At 47.5% G+C, this 19059-nt stretch overlaps 1 protein-coding gene across 1 annotated transcript in view; it reads right to left on the bottom strand.

Moving 5' to 3' along the window:
• Positions 1-16760, bottom strand: part of ANKLE1 (ankyrin repeat and LEM domain containing 1) — a 39433-nt gene extending 22673 nt beyond the window's left edge. The window contains exons 1-4 of the mRNA XM_069216808.1: positions 16552-16760; positions 5453-5605; positions 3176-3281; positions 381-495 (exon numbers count right to left, since the gene is read on the bottom strand). Coding sequence (XP_069072909.1) covers positions 381-495; positions 3176-3281; positions 5453-5605; positions 16552-16646 — 469 coding nt within the window. The 5' untranslated portion in view covers positions 16647-16760. The remainder of the gene's footprint in view (positions 1-380; positions 496-3175; positions 3282-5452; positions 5606-16551) is intronic.
• Between the last annotated feature and the right edge of the window lie 2299 nt (positions 16761-19059).

The following is a 19059-nucleotide window of genomic DNA, read 5'->3' as shown; positions in this document are numbered from 1 at the left end:
TAATACCAGACTTAAAAAGAAATGGTGGGAGAAAAGTCAAGATCAGAGATATCTCACTCTCACTTTGGGTGGGTAAAATAAAAAATCACAGGGGGGGGGGGGGAGGTTTACTGCGCTCTAATGAAGCGACTATAGAGGACATGTCTAGATGTCTGCATCAGGGCAATCACAGAACATGTTCCCACTGTTTTATTGTTCTCCCCATCTTAACAAACATTTGAGGAGAACCCAATAGAATCCATCACAGCAGTTGTAACTAATAGTTCATAAAACGGATTACATTCACAAAGAGACTTTTCTAGGCAGTACCACTGGGAGGGCAGATACATTCGTACCACACTGGTACACGTCACTGAGGCACAAAAGGCTCAGGAACTTACCATCATACATGCCATTAGCGTTTGGGGGGCTGCTGCAAGGATCGTAATGCCGGAGGATTAGGGCACATCTTTGATTTCTCTGCTCTATGGCGAGGTCGAAGGCGCGGTTTCCATCCTTTGGGTAAAAAGGGAAGACATACTTTAATCATGAACCAATGATTTTTCCACACGGGAATTGGTCTACATCGTTGCATAGGATATACCATGTAACAGGGTTAAAGAAATATGTTGCGTACCGTTGGTTGATTTGTAGGAAACAAGCTCTGGCAAAACCTCTCAGTGAGTTAAGTGCTTAATGGAAAGAAATAGTATAGATTGTGGGATGCAGGCTAAAATCCAACCCAAAATGTCACCTTTAAACTCCTCTACAGCAGCAAATGTGAAAGTGGCCAGGGTTGTGCAAGGCCACAGAAATGGTCAACATTGCTAGTAATAGTGATCTGCGCTCATGGATGGCAAGCCCGCAGTAAGGGTATAAAAATGTGTAAGGCCACGGAGCGCAATATGGAACGCGCATGTCCACATACAGCCCATCACCCACATGCCTCATTAATTAGGTCTTAATAATGCACACTTTCCGCTAACGGCAAGATGGGGGAAAGGGTGGGCGCTGCCAGTGAGTGGGGGAAACCTTTGAGTGAGACCAATAGTTACTACAGTGAGTAATCCTTCATTTTTTCAGCTCATATATGGCGTTTTATATCCTCAATTTCAAGGAACAGATCACCAGGTTGCAGCAGTAAAAGTGTAGACAACTACAGAGAACTCCAAACATGGTTGTCAACGAGCTGCTCATTCTACAGATGCGGACACAACATCTGGCCTCATTTCCCCACGCGGGCTCCATTTAACCAGAAGGATCACCTTCTAAGCAATGTGCACAGATCACTGAGCTATCCAAAGGATTGGATAACCCGTTCGGCAACAAGCACTTAACTCATTGCTACACAAAAACGCCATGCTCAAGCGTGAGCCAATATTGACTATACCTGCAATCCTGAAGATCCACCCATGAAACTCAATAACTTCTCGAATTGTGTGTGAGTACTAAGTATCACCTCTACTTTAAAGGCATTAAAAACATCCTGTCATTGTACACAGAAGATACAAACAATGGTGTATAACCTGTTCAAATTAAATATAATGGCCTTGGCCATAACATACATTTCAATAACAATAATTACAAAATAAACATGGTCCTGATAGGATTTTGCAAATATAAAACTATGCAATATTATTCCATAGCACCAAATATTGTTAAATACAAATTATAAACAAAATTAAAATAAATACAAAAATCTTTAAAAGCTGCCACATTTCTTTCTTCAACATTAACCATACAGACCACAGAAGAGGTAACTAAAATGTTGCTTGTCTTATGAAATGCCGTCTGTCCTACTGATGCTACCGGCCATTTGTAAGCCCAAGCACTCAGTCACCCTTTAGTGCGTTTATGCATGCAATTATACATTATTCATCTATCCAAATACTCACTCATTCATTCATTCACCCACTCACTGACTCTGAGCAGTGGCCACCCATTCAAAGCTTACAGTGCAGATAAAGTGGCATAAAACATTACAAGTAACAAAAATGATGAGTTTCTTACTACTGGTGCATTCTACGTTCAAAATAACCCAATAACAAAAAATTGAGATTTCAAAACACTGTGATAAATTCAGATATCGTTACTGAGCCATGTGAATAAAGCAGGACTAACAAAAACAGCCACAACAAATTGATGCTTAAAATGTACAAACCACTAAAAATAATTTGAGTACTTGGGTATAATGAAGCGTATGTATGAAAATGGATACTAGGTCTGGGATTTCTTTTTCTTGTTAAGATAAGATATTCATGTAATTCCATTTAAGCCCATTGGAAAATACTATTTTAATTGGAAACCTAGCTATGTAAGATTTTATTTAAAGTTTATACATTTAACAAATAAAGTTATTTTTATTTTCCTCAATATGAGTGTATTTGGAAAAATAGCTCCCTTTCTGCCTGTTCCAATGGAAAGCAGACTGTAGAGTTTAGAGCTCCAATACAATTTCCTTAAGGTTTACATATTCCAGCCAATCATCAAGCAGGATCTATGGAGCCTTTCTTCATAATCTCATGCCCCCTGGCCTGACATCTACCACACAGGCCTTACCACATACAACATCTTTCCAACCATACGCCACCAAAAGGGCTGCCAGTCACAAAGAAAGCACTTAATGGCTCCATCGCCAGGTTCACTTTGTACAAGTACCATTACACTTATACAATAGTAAGTTCAACATGAGAACCACAACTCACAAAAAGCTCCAACGTCCCCCTCTACAAGCCCCATCACCTTTCAAATCTGCCTCTTTGACCTGAAGGCGATAACTTCAAGTACCACAACAAACATGGCTAACATGACCAACATCTCCAGTGGAATCCTTAACACTTGCTGCAGCAACATTGCCAGACTGGAGACCATGACGCACAGGAAAGAGAAGGAAAGGCAACGCGGTATCCCACTACGCACCACGGATCTGAAGGTCAATCTCCATCCAGCTTCAGGAAACTCTAACCTCTTTCAGTTCCAAAAAGACAGCCACTTCCTTCAAGATTCTGAAGTCACAGGGAGGGGGAAGGGCCAAGCACTAAATTGCGTTAAGGTCAATGCCACAAAAACAAGCTGTTTGGATGGGAAAACCTTACTGTGATTGCGATTGTGGTAATGGACAGCAAATAGGAATTTTAAGTGGACACAAGTAGATCATGGGTGTAGACAAAGAAGGATGACAAAAACTTAAAGTAACCTGATCTTCAAGCGTGGGGTCACCACCTTTCTTCAGCAAGAGTTTCAGGCACTTGGAACAACCCCAAGACGCTGCAACATGCAAAGGTGTCAGTCCATCAACTGATCTGGGAAACAAAAATGTATTAATTAGATTGCACCAAAGACCTTTCTGTTATCACATAGTCTTCTATGCTGGCTAAAATTTATATCAGTTTTGTGGTATCTATATTCAAACAGTGCTCTAAAAAAATGATCTGTGCTCATATCTTTCCACACTGCTTCAGCCAATAATCTCTCAGAAGTTCGTCCTTCCTGGTAAACACGAACCCTTCTCTGAGGCAGGTAGAGACTTCAGGTACACTGAAACTGAGTGGCTCAGGCGATGGGGGGCTCAAGAGAAGACCCGCAACCTACCTACCTCCTAGATTCCCCAAGTGAATCAGGGTCCCAAAAAGCACCTCCTATCAGATTATCGTAAGTGTATTGATTGACTGGCATCTTCTGAGGCCCTAAGCTGGAATCCCATCCATTGTTTTGTAAACGAGGAGTACGGTAAAGGGATGTCGGAGAAGATATGAGGGAGTCTAAACACGCCAGAGAGGATCATTATCTAGTTGGTCAAATCTGCCAGAAAAATAACACTGCAACTTGTTCTACCACTCATGCACTTATCAAATTACCTTTCTAAAAACTGCATCTCTAAAGAAACTTTATGGACTAAATGTATCTATTATATCTCCTTCCAGCCACTACATAGTGCTGTGTCCAAAAGATGGGGAGACCTTTGAAGGGGTTCAGAGGAAAATTGGTGTTACTGGCATGAAACACTTTGAAGGAGCGGTGTGATCCCTCTTAAAGGTAAGGTGGGTAGACAAATTGGGGGAAAAAAGCAAAATACCATTACAGGCTTTGAGGTAGAAGGGTTGCGCGTGATTCAGAGGGACATTACCGAAAAGATTTTCTGGTATATGGACATGCCAGCAAACCATGGTTGGATGAGGATGCAGATAAGATGAAAATATTAAACCCAGAGGGAGTCAATGCTTTTGTCAGGGACACCCAGCAGGTGAGCCCAAGAGGTGACTGAAACAAGCTAGTCCCTAAACCTGTAGTTCGTAATCAAAATTTAAGGAGACGGAGCGCTTATGAGGTCCGTGTTATGGTAACAGTTTGCCGGGAAAGCTTTCACAGCAGTCGTTTGTTATTACGTTCAGAGAAGAGAAACTGAAGGCTGAAATCTCTCCTGCTGGTTTCACTTCACTAAAGAGAAAATGAGCTTCCAGAACAAACACGCTAAAGGCCTTTTCGCTTGTACACTGGTTTGTGAGAGATGAAACCATCCGCCACTACGGTTCTTTAAAACAGATATCCTATCGCTCTTCAGATTTGCAAAACTAGGGCTAATTTCAGATCACAGAGAGACCAACTTGGCCTTCAATTTTTAAGGAGTCAATAACTGAAATACCATTAAATAAGGTGAAAGTTACAACTGTTAATTACAGTGCCTAGAAACATCAAAAGCTGTGGTATTAAGAGCTATTTAAGAGCATTTACAGTGCCTATAAACAACAAAAACTGTGGTGTTAGGTCAGATTCAACTTGTGTTGTACACTTACAAAATAAGGGGATCACACTATAAGGAAAATACGCACATAAAATACAAATAAAACAAACACTGGATCACAATTAGTGGCAGGTACTATACTAAGTTTAATTGACAGTGAGTGTATAAAACACAGTAGGCACAGAGCGCCCAAGAATGGAAGACGGAGTCAATTTCTTGTAGGAATTTGCCTAATTTATTCAACTGAGGTCTTTGCTCGTACCGTTGCCATGTCATTTAAACTGTGATTTGATTTTCTCTATCCCCTTGGTGCCTTAAAACAGCCACCTGAGCACACCCAGAGATTTATTAGCAAATTATTTAAAAATTAATGACAAATAGTTGACCTTTTCCTGCTTGAAAACATCCATTTTATTAAAAAAATATTTAAAATAACAATTTAACAATGTTGCTAAAAGAGGACAATGGGACTGTGTGTTATTGTGAGTTAACTAACTGAACTACCTTTGATAACATTTTATTTGATTCGCTCTATTCCAATGTATTGAGTTTTCAAGATTTTATTGGAATAAAAATTAATAGGAAAAGGAAGGAATTAAGTATAAAAAGATACCACGGATGAAGAATAATGTTAAGATAATAGTAGAAAATACAATTTACTGAATGTGTCCTCCACTTTAGACATAACCCAAACTCTAAACTGCATCTGGAAAAGTGTCTGGAAAAAAATACCTTGTGTTTGGGTTTCCGCCGTGCTGAAGGACCAGATTCAAGCAGCGCAGGGCAATCTCTCGCTCCTTTCCCGAAGCAAGGTGGACGGGAGCGATTCCCTCAGGTAAAAGGAAGTTGGGATCAGCTCCCCCTTTCAACAGTGCCTCCACATCTCTGCAAATGGTAACAATATTCGGTGAGTAAAAATGTATCAAGAATCAGTGACAAATTGTGAGGTATTGCTTACATGTGACACATACATATCGATACACCGAACCACATTTTAGGAGGACTGATTCCTCATTTCATTTTGTATAAGTTTCCTTTCTAGGCTCCACTGTTCTGTTACCTCAAAGAGAGTTTACTTTCATTGAGGACATTATTAACACCTCTCGAAATTGTTTGTAACAGGTAATTGGTGTTTCACATATTTCAATTGCAAGAGGGACACCCAACCAATTAATTCAGAGATTTAAAACTTGCATTTTACTGGTGGCATCTCTTCAAAAACTTTTACTCCTGATAGCACCACCCTTATCTCAATATTTATGTGATGCTTATTAAGAAATACCATGACAAAAGTAATGACGAATTCTATTACCTTATTTTTCATACAGTTTTAACCACTTGTGTATTCTTCCTAACCATGTTTTCATCTTAATTTTAAATATATATATATAGCTATGGCTACGTTGATTTTTTCCTGCAGCACACTAGACATACTGGGTTGGAAGAAAAAAAAAAAAAAAAAAAATCAACATATGGTGCTAAAAACATTACAAGGGGCTATTGCTTTGTTAACGCTGTTTGAACCAGTTGGCTTGCCATTTCCTCCCCTTCGACAACTACTAATAATATTGTGACATTATACAGAGAGAGATATTGCTTAAAAGGCTGTGGAAGAGTCATGGTCGGACATACAGGACTTAAGCCAATATTTCTAGAAAATATACAATAAACTACAAATGACTTAACTTTGTACTTTACAATACCCCCAAAACTGGATATTGTGAATTTCTGGTGGAGAGTGGACAAGGGAGCTGAGACCTTGTGAAGTGAGGAATTCAAGAGATGCAACATGCCAGGCACTTGCCAATCAGCCTTGACCATCTCCACATTCCCTTGTTACGGTTGGCTGTAAAAAACAGTGTTCCTATATTCAAGTTTCTGTTGTTGTCTTATGTATCTTAACCTGGGCCACTGAAATTAAGTGGCAAGAGAGGCCCAAATTATACAGCAAATATAACTAAATTAAGCGACAAGAAAAGGCATATTACTCTGTGTAATGCTGCACATTTTGGAATAGTAATTTTTACACGTGATAACACGGAGCAAAGATTTCACCTCACTAGTACCAGTATAACAATCAAATGCAGCAATAAACTAATTGATGATCAGTCAACCTTTGTGAAAGGTTGTTAACTTGCAGGAACACGTGCTGCCAAGTAGGCAACTTGATTCAAACGAGTTAGAGTCAAAATGGTTTTGTTAAAATCTGTAGATTATTTTGAGGATTACGTGGTAAATGGGGCAAATCTATAATTAGGCTGAAAACACAATGACTGCTGAGTCACCTTAATTACTGTGGCTTGGTCTCAACACATAAGATGTCAAAATTGGGTCAAGAGCCACACATCCCTATTTTTTGTTATGTTTTTGCTCCACTACTAAATATAAAACCACGGGGGCGTGGTCTGGCCACGACTAACGATGGCCGCCTAGGTGAAGGGCTCCGCAGGACGGCGGGCCGCGCGTCGGGAGTGGCGGGGCCGGGGGCGCTCTGAGGGCCCCCCATCCCCTACCAACCCTGGGGCGAAGGATCGGCGGCTGGGACAGACCGCAAGACCCAGCGGGAGACCCGTGCTCCTCATGACAACACTGAGGAGAGCAGAAGACGAAGACGAGGCCCGCGGCGAGACAAGAAACCGGTGACTCGAGTGCATGAGGGGAACCGTCCCGAGAGACGTGCTTCCCCCCCGCGGCCAGCCGACGGACGGCGGGACCTGGAGGGAGGTACTTCATAGCACCCCTGTGACCTCCCTCCCTCCCGCTTGCTGCCACGGCTCCCCGCGGCTCGCGGCAGGACGGACCATAGAGCCGTCCAGAAGACACGCGTTCCCCCCCCCCCCGACACGACCAGAGGGAGTGGAGAACAAAGCCGGAGCCTACGACGGACAGGGGGGCCGCTGAACCAGGTGCATGGGGACCGAACCGCGGAGCGCGCCCTCACCTCCCCCTTACTGGGGACAGCCTGGAAGATCCCCACCCCCCGCTCCTGCCAACTACGACGGCGAGCCGCGGACTGCGGTGGAACGGGCCAAGAAACCGGCCGGAGAACGCACGCTCCCCTCCCACCCACCCCCCCCGAGGAGAGGGGGGTGAGAGAGGGGGTCAGTTAGATCGGCTGGCCGGGGGGTCTTGACCTCAAGGGGGAGCATTTCCCCCCCCCTTTTTTCCTGGCATAGTCTCCTTGGACGGCGGACGCCTTGAAACCCCCCCCACCTTTTCTGAAGACTTTTGCAGTTTTATTAAGATCCTTGAGGACCCTGGAAGGGTGCGCACTCCTGCGGCAGACCATGTGGGAGAGGGCGGAAGCCGGAGGCAAGATCCTTGCCACATCCACGCCTTTTCCTCCTTCTCTTTTAACTCTGCTCCCTCCAAACCAAGAGAGGAGGGGAGCCAGGGCCGGGAGATAATACCAGGGACTACCCGAGCCTGTGCCCAATGAGCGGTCCCAAACTCTGCCCTACCGCATGAACAGTAACCCTCCGAGGCCACCCTGGGAAACAAAGAAGCACCCATCTGGCCTTACCTGCCGTCCGAGGCCCTCCTTCCCCCTCCTCCACTTTCCTAAAACCTGCCACGCCGCTGTGACAAGGACGAAAACCCCCCAGGCCCCTGTCAATGAGGGGGGACCTGCCATGCCCAGAGGAAAAGTGACGGGCAAACCATCGGGTAATCCCGCCCGCCAACTACTTTTCTCGGAAGCCCTGCGCCAACAGAAGCATCCCCCGGCGAAGGACCGGAAGGACCCCCCACCCCACCCTCACACCACCACTGGCAACATGGAAGAGGGCCCGCAAGGAGCGTCCATGGACCGTATTCTGCAGGAGATCTCGGCAGTGGGACGCAAACTGGAGGGAATGGATAGCGCCATGATGGCGCTGACAGCAGAGACAAGATCCATGCGCCTAGAGATAGCGGGCTTCCAGTCGCAAATATCGGGACTGGACCAACGGGTGACAACAGTGGAAACCCAGGTAGCCTCCAGGACCGACAACGGCCAAGAACTCATGCACCTCCGCAGCAAACTGACGGACTTGGAGGATAGAAGCCGCAGGAACAACATCCGCCTAATGGGATTCCCGGAGGGCATAGAGGGCACGGACCTGATCTCCTACCTCCGGGACACACTCCCTAAGCTAACGGACATAACATTCGACCCTCCTCTAGAATTCGAAAGGGTGCACAGACTTGGTCCAAAGAGACAGGATGGGAAGGGACGTCCTCGCTCAATCATAGCCTGCCTCTTGCGCCATGGTCAAGCTCGCCAACTGCTACAGACAGCCCGGGCGCAAGGCCCACTAAAGCTGGGCACCACGGAAATCCGACTCACAGCTGACTTCTCCAAAGAGACTGTAGACCGTAGGAGAGCTTTCCTTTCCCTCCGCCCTCGCCTCCACCATCTGGATGTGAAATTTGGCCTGTTTGAACCGGCCAGAATGTGGATCACCAAGAACGGCGAATCAAGAACTTTTTTCGACCCGGAGGACCTGAGAACATTCCTAGACAAACTTCAGGAACAGGCACAACCTATGGAAACGACAACTCTGTCTCTCCAGGACATACGAGGTGTATCCTCGGGAACCAGCCACTCAGAAACCGTCTTTAACCCAGAGGGAGGAACAACTATGGATCCCCACCCCAGGGGAAGAGACTTAGAGAGACTCACAAAAAGTCACGACGACAGGGGCCAAGTACTCCAGGCGGTAGCGATGTACACCCAGATGTCGGACAGAGATAAATCCCACTCCCCCCTGAAGCCCACAGCTGCCCCCATCTGAGGCAGACCGGACACCAGCACCTTTCTCCCCTCCCACCCCCTCTCCTCGGAGCCCTTGGAGCCATGGTTATGACAAACCTTGGACTATCATGGTTAAGCCCAGGAGACCCGGAGGTGGAGGAGAAGAACAAACAGAGAGATGAGTACCTGACCTTGTGAACTCATGTGTCATCCTAATATTGTGGGCCTCTGTCTTAAATTGGCCCTGCGCAATGTTGCAGTGTTACTGATGCTTCTCCCTACTCCTTCTCCTTTCCCCTCTATCTCTCTTTCCCCCTCTTCTTGATTGCTCGATCAACTCCTAATAAACCCTATTAACCTATTTCCTCAAGGTTATCTATCCCCTATCCCTCCCTTTTCCCCTTTTCCCCTCCCCCCCGGCAACACAACACTCCCCTTTGACCAGACTTGCCTAGCAACGGGCCAGCACGCACCCTCTTCCCCCCCCCTTCTCTCAGCGTGGCTGGAACTGCTCCAGGGCCACCCTCCACCCCCCGTCAACTCGTCCCGAAGGGGTTTATTGGGCTGCTTGTTTGTTTGTCTGCTGGTTTTTTCTCTGTTGTAAAAGGGAGTGACGTGGACCACCCATTGAGTGCACTAGAGTAACGTAGGCTTGAGCAGCGGAGTATGTAGCGATGTAGATAGGATAATCTCCATAAAGCCGGCCCCTACGGCTCCCCTGTCAACTATAGACCCAGCAGACCCACGCCTCCCTATGGAAATAAATAAGAACAAAGGGGGGCCCGGACGCCAGAAGTGCGCTGCCTCTCTGGACGCGCGGCCCACTGGACAGGCAGTGGAGCTCGACGGACCTGGGTTTTAGACCTGCAGGTTACAGTTCAGGAACACTGGGACTTGAGTCCTGTTCTTTTTGTCTTTCTCTTTCCCTTCCCCTTCCCTCATTACTACACACGCTTATAGTTTCTCCCTTCCCCCATACCACTCTCTCATGCCCCGCTTCTAGAGGCTATTTTTCTCTCTCCCTCCCCCCCTCTACCCCTCCCAGTTCCTCCCTCCTTTAACCTTGACGTCTACCCCCCCCCCCCAGGTAAACCCCTCTATAAGGCCACAATGCCTGACTCGAACAAGATAGCACCCCTACGGATTATGTCATGGAATGTAAATGGCCTTACCCACTTCATAAAAAGGAGAAAAAAAAATGTACCTACCTTAACGACAAGCGAGCCGACATTGCCCTCTTACAAGAGACACACCTAGACAGCCTGGAATCCGATAAACTTAGACGGGACTGGGTAGGCACTGTCATATTTAGCTGTAGTTCACCCTTACCCAACGCAGAGAATACCCCGAGAAAATGCGGGGTGGCTCTACTACTACGTAAAACCCTCCCTTACAGGATCACCAAATCATGGACCGACCCCGAGGGCCGCTACGTATTTGCTAAGTTAAAAATAGGAGATTCCTCGCTATGCGTGGGTTCTGTTTACGCACCAACGGGCCCTAAACGCCTCTTTTTTTTTTTACAAATCAATCGGCTCCTGACGGAGATAGGAGCATCTCGCTATGTAATAGGGGGGGGACTGGAACATAGCTAGGGATGCAGTCCTGGACAGAACGGGACCCCTTGACAAGTAACAACGCAGACAGAGCCTAACAGACTGATGTCCTTTTGGACAACGGCCTCGTGGATCACTGGAGGCTGACCCACCCAACGGAACGAGAATTCACCTTCAATTCGCCGGTACATGGCACCCAATCCCGACTCGACTACTTCCTTCTGTCCGATAGCCTCGTGGCCCACGCCCACGATAATAGCATAATGGAAGGTGGCCTCTCAGACCACTCACCAATCAGTGTGGCTATCCAATTAGGACTAGTATCCCCGGGCCGCAAGCCCTGGAGGCTCACAGTCCACCGCTACCGATCCCCACAAGGTAAATTACAGCTACAGGATCATGCAGCCACCTTTGCTCAGGATAATAAAGGCACAGTTGAGTCCAACCGCATACTGTGGGCCGCAGCCAAGGCCACAATACGCGGACTACTCATGCGGGACGCGGCGCTGGCGAATAGAGACAGAAAGGAACAACAGGCGGCACTAGAACTTGATATTCGTCTCACCAGACAATATACTATGCATTCCTCTCTATCAGGGCGTCGATTATTGGAGCGCGCCCAAATGGCCCTCAACGAGCTATATACCACACAGGCCGAATATGCCCTACAGAGAATACAAGGGAGACACTATGACCAAGGTGAAAAAGCGGGACGCTTGCTGGCAGCCCAGCTGCGCCAAAGAACGGCAGCCCTTGCCATACCGGCCATTCGCGCTTCCTCTGGAGAAATAAAGACGCACCCGCAAGCCATTGCAAACGAATTTGCGTTGTTCTACAGACACCTATACACCCCAGAAATAACATTCAGCCCGGCACAGGCCACAACCTTTTTAAAAGGCCTCGACTTACCCTCCCTGTCAGATGCAGGTCGTAGCCTCCTTGAAGGGGAAATAACCAGACAGGAATTAGAGAGCGTCATCTCTAGCCTCCCTTATCACAAATCGCCCAGGGAGGATGATTTCCCAGTGGAATTCTACAAATGGGCAGGAAAAGAGGCGATAGATATCCTACATGAAGCTCTAAACGAAGCCTGCTCCACGCAGACTATAGGTGTCATATCCAATAAACGCAACGATAGCTGTCATACCGAAGCCCGGGAGGGACCCCCTGCTGTGTGGCAGCTACCGGCCTATATCTCTCTTAAACGGTGATGTTAAAATTTTAGAAAGTATCCTGGCAAATAGGCTGCGCAAAGTCATTCCATCCTTAATCCACCACACGCAAATGGGGTTTGTACCGGGACGCACCTCTAGGAATCATCTGCGTACCTTATGGGCCTCAAAAGACTTGCCGGAGACAGCATTAGCCCTGTCTCTAGACGCTGAAAAAGCATTTGATCGCATAGAATGGCCCTATCTATTCACGGCCTTATAGAGATTTGGCCTGGGAGACAAATTCATCTCAATGGTGCGGCTACTCTACGACCAACCAGAGGCAAGAGTCAACTGTGGGGGCTTCTTCTCAGACCCTTTCACAATCCGCAGAGGCACACGACAGGGCTGCCCTCTCTCCCCTCTCCTGTTCTTACTTGCCATGGAGCCTCTGGCCGCAGCCATCCGATCTTCCCCCCTTATAACTGGCCTGGCACTCCCTGACGGCCTATCCAAAATTTATCTATACGCCAATGACATCCTGTTAACACTTACGGACTTAGAAAGTTCCATACCAGCCCTCTTGGATGTCATCGATGGATTCGCAACACTGTCCGGTTACCGCGTCAACTGGGACAAGAGTGAGGCCCTTCCCCTCTCGCGGGTGACTACAAAAGCCGCACTCCTAGGCTTCCCGTTTCGGTGGACGCCAAAACACCTCAAATACTTGGGAGTGCTAATCAACCCGGGCATGGCACATATGGTAGCGGACAATATCGACCCCCTCATTGCACGGATGAAACTCGACTTCGCAAAATGGACCCACCTGGGCCTGTCCATGTGGGGCCGAGTACAGGCGGCCAGAATGGTCACTGTGCCTCGCTTCACCTATATCCTGGGACTTCTCCCCTTACAGGTGCCCCTCCATACATTACGACGCATAGATTCCCTCATCAGATCGTTCGTATGGGGCCCTATGCAACCACGACTATCACCCGCCAAGCTCATAGCCCGCCGTTCCCATGGGGGCATGGGACTTCCGTCAGTGGAGCATTACTCGCTAGCACAACTATCACAACTGTCACACACCACGCTTGCGACGCCTGACCCACCACAGTGGATTGCGGTGGAAAGGCGACTATTATCCGCGAACGAAGGGCTTGGGGGACCTTATCGCGACGACCTCCCATCGGCTAACCAGGTGAACCCTATCTTAAAAGCGACTAGAGCATTGTGGCGAAGGGCCCACAGACTATTTGGGAGGGCCGATCCATGCCCAGGCGCTGCTGTGGCGCAATAATGGACTCCGGATAGGTGGGGAAGTGCTTAACTGGTCACAGTGGAGGGAGGCTGGTATCCACACTCTATCTCAGATACTGGAGAACGAGGTGCTCAAACCCTTCCCAAGGCTAAGGGAAGAATTCGGTCTACAGCCAAACCAAGAATGGAGATATATGCAGCTTAAACACTGCATCTCCCGAAGGGTTGAAGCTACCCGATGGGGGTCTCAACCCTCGCCTATAGTGACCTACCTGCAGCGGTGGGCCCAACAAAAGGGAGTCATGTCGGGTCTTTACGACCTAGTCACCAGACAGCTCTACTCTCAACCCCTCCTAGATAAACTGCGTTTGCACTGGCAAACCCGACTACAGCAACCCTTAGATCCAGCTGACTGGGAGGATGTCCTGGAAGCCCTGGATATAGGTACCCGCGAAGCACGATTAAAGTTCTGCCTTTTTAAGGTCTTGCACGACTGGTATTGGTCCCCAGCGAAACTGCACAGGATAGGACTCCTCTCGCATGCGCAATGTTGGAGATGTCCAGAGACACACTGTGACCTAAACCATATCTTAATTGACTGTCCAACGGTCTGACCATTATGGGACGTGGTGAGCTCCACCTTGGCCGAATCACTGTCACTCCCGTCACCACTCCCCCCTTCTTTAATGCTTCTACAAGATACGACCGCTCTACCAGACCTCTCTAGACCGCAAAAAAGACTGCTACACACAGCACTAGGCACTGCAAAGATCTGCATACTCCGTCACTGGCGGTCAGAAATCTCCCCAACCCCGGAGGAATGGATCACAGCCATGACCCGCATGGCCACATATGAAAGAATTATCTACAACTTGCAAGATCAAGCCCAAACCTTCACCCAGGTGTGGGCCCCCTTTCTGACCGGGGGGGGGGGGGTACGTAGTACATAGCACGTAGTTCGTAGATTGCGCACCATCTTCCCCCCACCGCCCCTTTAGCAATACCCCTCACAGACTTTTCCCCAAGCGCCGCCGATAGGACATTCTTACTAAATGAAAGTTGACAGAGTACAGACAAAGGCTTTAAGCCCCCTGCCACCAACATCACCTTAGGGTACGCTACCGCCTGCCACGGTGACCCCCAGGCTTGGCATGGACCCAGGCACCTAACGATCGGCACCCAACCCAGGTGGCGATACGGCACAGAGCCTGCCCACTTACTTACTTACTTCCAGACGGAGAGACAACCCGCCCTCATGCCCCATGTCCATGCCACCCGGCTGACCTGGCTAGCTTGCCTATTTGACTAAAATTGTTTGTTTCCCGTACTACCCTACAACCCCACCCCCGAGAGCCCTATAACTTTATAGCCTCACAATCTCAGAATCACTGTAACTCGACATAATCAGGCATAGCTCCTTTGCCCTGTTTTATACCTCTCACTTTTACCTATATTTTCTTCCCCAACACCTCCTCCCGTCCCCTGTGTGATTTGATACAACATGTTTTTCCCTAAGCTACGTTCGACAATACCCCATTGATCCATCCATTCCCCACGTTTCATTGTTTATTGATCATTGTATACAACCATTGAAAACTGTTGGGGCTCCGACCCCATTTGGGTTTTGTACGACTTTGCAATGTTCATAATAAAACCTTAATAAAAATAAATATATAAAACCACACATTGCACACAATTTGTAGTGATCAGCACGTGGTGCTTTCACGTAAACCAAGTAGGTATACTTCAATTTTTCTTCAACTTAATTTGAAAAGATCAAGCACAAAAAACACTTATTAGCACTAATTCATACACCCATGTACTGGACAAAACAGCTAAGGACCATATCACAGGACAAGTACCTCAGAAACATGTGTAAGGCAGTCTGGTCAACTCACAGCGCCAAGGGTCCTACTACTGACTGACTAAACACTATGCAGACACCAGTGACATACCCTAACAAAGGCAGTGGCTGTTTTAGCGAAGCAGGCACACAGCCTTGTGGAATCAAACACCGAATGTATTCAATGAGGCCTCTTACCGGCTCAGAAGGTATTTGAGGGCGAGAGGCGTATTTCTTTTAAGCCACATAGTAAGCTACCAAAGAGCAGCCAAATTACTTTATAGTTCTGAGATGTTAGGTCCTTTTTTATTGTTTTTTTTTTTTTAAAAACCAAATGAAAATTCTTGATCTCAAACAAACCCAAAATTTGAGAGGGCGCTACACTCAGTGAAAACCATAAACTCTTTAGCAACTGTGACAGAGACACTCCGGGGGCCACTCCCCCTTTGCGCAGACCTTGAAGTGTTTCATTTACTGTTCATACTTTCAGAATTTAAACATTCTCCGTTCAAATTATTCAGAAAAAAAACAATCTTTTCACTCATTGATCTAATTCTGCAGATAAGCTTTGGCAGTGCCAACTGGTCCGGCTTACTTTAGGTGCTCGGTCGCGTGTCAAAAGTCAGAGAGGCGCTGAAAGACACTCACGAGTCATGCCTGAGGGAGGGTCACTCAGGGGTCTCATTTGACAGGAGACTGTCGCTGAGATGCAGACAAAACACTGAAATATCATACAAACTTGCCAGGTGGAAATAACAGGTTTCAATAAAAAAGAAAGCTGCCCACATAGCACTGTTGACATTGTATCTCCCCGAGAGGCAGAACTGACACCAATGGAAGTGAATTTAACACGCGCCAGGGATATGCCCGGGCTTGTGCCAGCTTCCATGCAACCCCTAAAAAACATATGCAGATGAGAAGAAGCTATAAAAAAATTCGTTTTCAGGACAGGCCGAGTTCCGTGAAGAGAACCCCCTTTTGCTGGGGCGCGAGCAGCAGCTGCGCTGCACATTTGGGGCCCGGCGGTACCTCTGCGCATCTGCAGCACGGTGGCACGCGCAACTCTGGCGGCGGGCGCCCGCGAGACGGCACGCGCACCTCTGGCGGCGGGCGCCCGCGCGACGGCAGCTGCGTACGTCACGCGCCGAACCCCACCGCGCGCGGCGGCCGGGTCCCCGGATGTTTTCCCGCAGCCAGCTGCGGCTCTCCCGCGCGCCGGTGACGCCGTCCGTTGGTCCGCGCGCCGCGGCTCGCGCTCCCCCCGCCCGGCCGCCTCGCTCCCTTACTCGGCGTCCTCGTTCTCCAGCGCCTCGCACAGCCTCCGGGCCAGCAGCCGTTGCCCCGGGCCGCCCACGGCGCGGGGGTCTCGGGGGCGCGGCATCCTAGGCCCCCGGCTCTCCTGTCAGCTCGCGGCCGCCGGCGCCATCTTCTCTCCCGGGCCTAGACCCGGTCCGTGCGCTTCGAACTTCCCGGGCCGGCGCCCCCTGGCGCTTCATTGGCTCCGCCGGCCGAGCGCGTCTGCGCCCCCTGCTGGAGGGAGGCCGGCTCCCGTGCCGAGGAGAGCCGGCCGCGGCGGGATCCACCCCAGGGGTGGCCGTGGGGCGAAAGGATGGTGTGTGCCGGGAACGGGGAAAATAACGGGCAGGACAGCAATGTAAAACCATTGCACTGCGTACTTTTTTGGGGGCTGACTAAAATATATATTTTGGAACCACAACATTTTATCTTAAAGATTTTGTAGCAGTCTATTTTATACTGCGTGTAATGCAAGTTTAAAATAATGAATTACAAATTCAGTGTTTTCTGTCACAGACTGTGTGACCTTGTAGTACCAAAAATACACCTCACTACTCTCCACTGCACCAAGATTTAATCCTGTGGCTCTCTGCAGTGCATTAACTAATAGAGATTTCATAATGTATAGCGCATTTCCATGTAAGTAATTACTTTTCTCAATTGTTTTTCATTTAAACTGTACGCTATTTTGTAGATACCTGACAGTGAAAGACCAAAAAAATAAATATCTTACAGAATATTTTATTATTTTGGCCACACCTTTGGCCCCACCTTTACCCACCCCCACTGTATGCAGCATTGCAGTCCTCATACGTTTTTTGGAGGCACTTCGACCACTGGACAGGATACCCTCCATGGTGAGTTGTGCACTGTACAAATACACATAATATAACATTTAAAAACTAGGCTTCAATGCAGCAGAAATTGAATATTACCACAGGGGAAAGGGTACACACTTTCGTAATCTACTCACTGAAATTTCCTATAGTGATACAATTACATATCTTAGAGCAAACAGTCCAGTATTGCAGCCTTAAGGTTTACTTCAGCATCTCCCCGTTTCTCTTTCATCAGTAATGTGAGTACTTAGGAAAAACCTCAGTACAGAAAGTGACGACGAAGTCGTATTCCCTGGTCAGGCACCCACCTTTGATTTCTTTTCAGACACGAGTAGAATTTTATAATTTTAGGGCTAAATGGGTATGGGACGATGAGGAACAACCACCCAGTTCACCAATGTACCTCACTATTATTCAACCATAGCACAATATTTTGGCTCAAGTGGAGTCATTGCTCTTATTTTGATTTTACACACATGGTATACAAAAACACCAGTTTCCCACAACATCTCCATTTGGTGGAAAAGGGATATGAAACCGCTGAAGTTGCACTGTTTTACCTTCCATCAGGTTATGTGTAGGAAAATGAAACACATTACTCGGTTTTAAAAAAGGGGGGCGTGTGCTATTGTCTCCACTTATAGATCAGCTGTTAAAGGGCAATGGGCTGCACTGAGGCTTTGTGGACCCCCACTCTGCTTGTTCGGGATCACTAAAATGTAGACGCTAAAATTCCTCATGTAGCATTTTAGAAGTTTAAATTGCGTGTCCTACAGCTGTAGTTAGCAGGAAACCTTCAAGTTTGCATCACCTCTCCTGTATTTACCCTATAAACAAAAACGTCTGTAAGGATGAAAAGCAGTATCCTCTCCAGGCTACTCTAGGCTTCCCATTCTGCTCCGATTTGTCTCACACTGTCCTAATAAGTGTTTTCAGATTTGTCCAGTGTGAGGAGTAAATACCCAGACATTTGGCATACCAGCAGTAGCTAGGTGCCGAATTTTGGCCAGACACTCAAAAACTTGGTCAGTCATGCATAAAATAAGGTGTTTGGCCGTACATTTTAATGTAAGATCATAGAGAAAGGAAAGTGTTGCCTGAAAATGTTGGAACTCTTTAGCCTAAATAAGGAGTCTTTGTATGCCTGTCCTTGGTAAATGGGCAAAACCTAAATGACTGGCATATTCATACCATCTCAGGCCTTTACCTGAGCAGGCAACAGAGCCTGCCTTGCAGGCTTTACTTCACAATGTTCTGTCTCTGCATTTTTGCAAATGTAGTGCCACATACTCAGCCCAAGGTATTCTCTAAAAAACGGGAGCCTTTCATCCTATCACTGCAGAATGGGTTATGCAACTGTTGTGTATTACATACCGGCAATGCACATTAGAAACCCAGCCCACCCTTTCTCTCCAAACACGTCTGTATTTGCTCAAATGAAGGTTGTTCGATGACTGGTCCAGCTTGTGACATGAGCCACTTGGTCCCTCTGTCCAGGGGTTACTTATGCACAGGCTATTAATGATGAGGACCTGGATTCTTCTCTCCAGACGTCAATAGGATGCTACATGACAAGGGCACACCTGATGATAAATCATTACATTGGACAATGACTTCATGTGACATCCTCTGTTTTTTAAAGACTTCATCTTTCGGGAG

Source organism: Pleurodeles waltl, chromosome 12, assembly GCF_031143425.1.
Source record: "Pleurodeles waltl isolate 20211129_DDA chromosome 12, aPleWal1.hap1.20221129, whole genome shotgun sequence".
In the NCBI taxonomy this organism is placed as follows: Eukaryota; Metazoa; Chordata; class Amphibia; order Caudata; family Salamandridae; genus Pleurodeles; species Pleurodeles waltl.
Note: the sequence above shows the minus strand (reverse complement) of the source record. Positions and strands in the feature narration are given on the sequence as shown.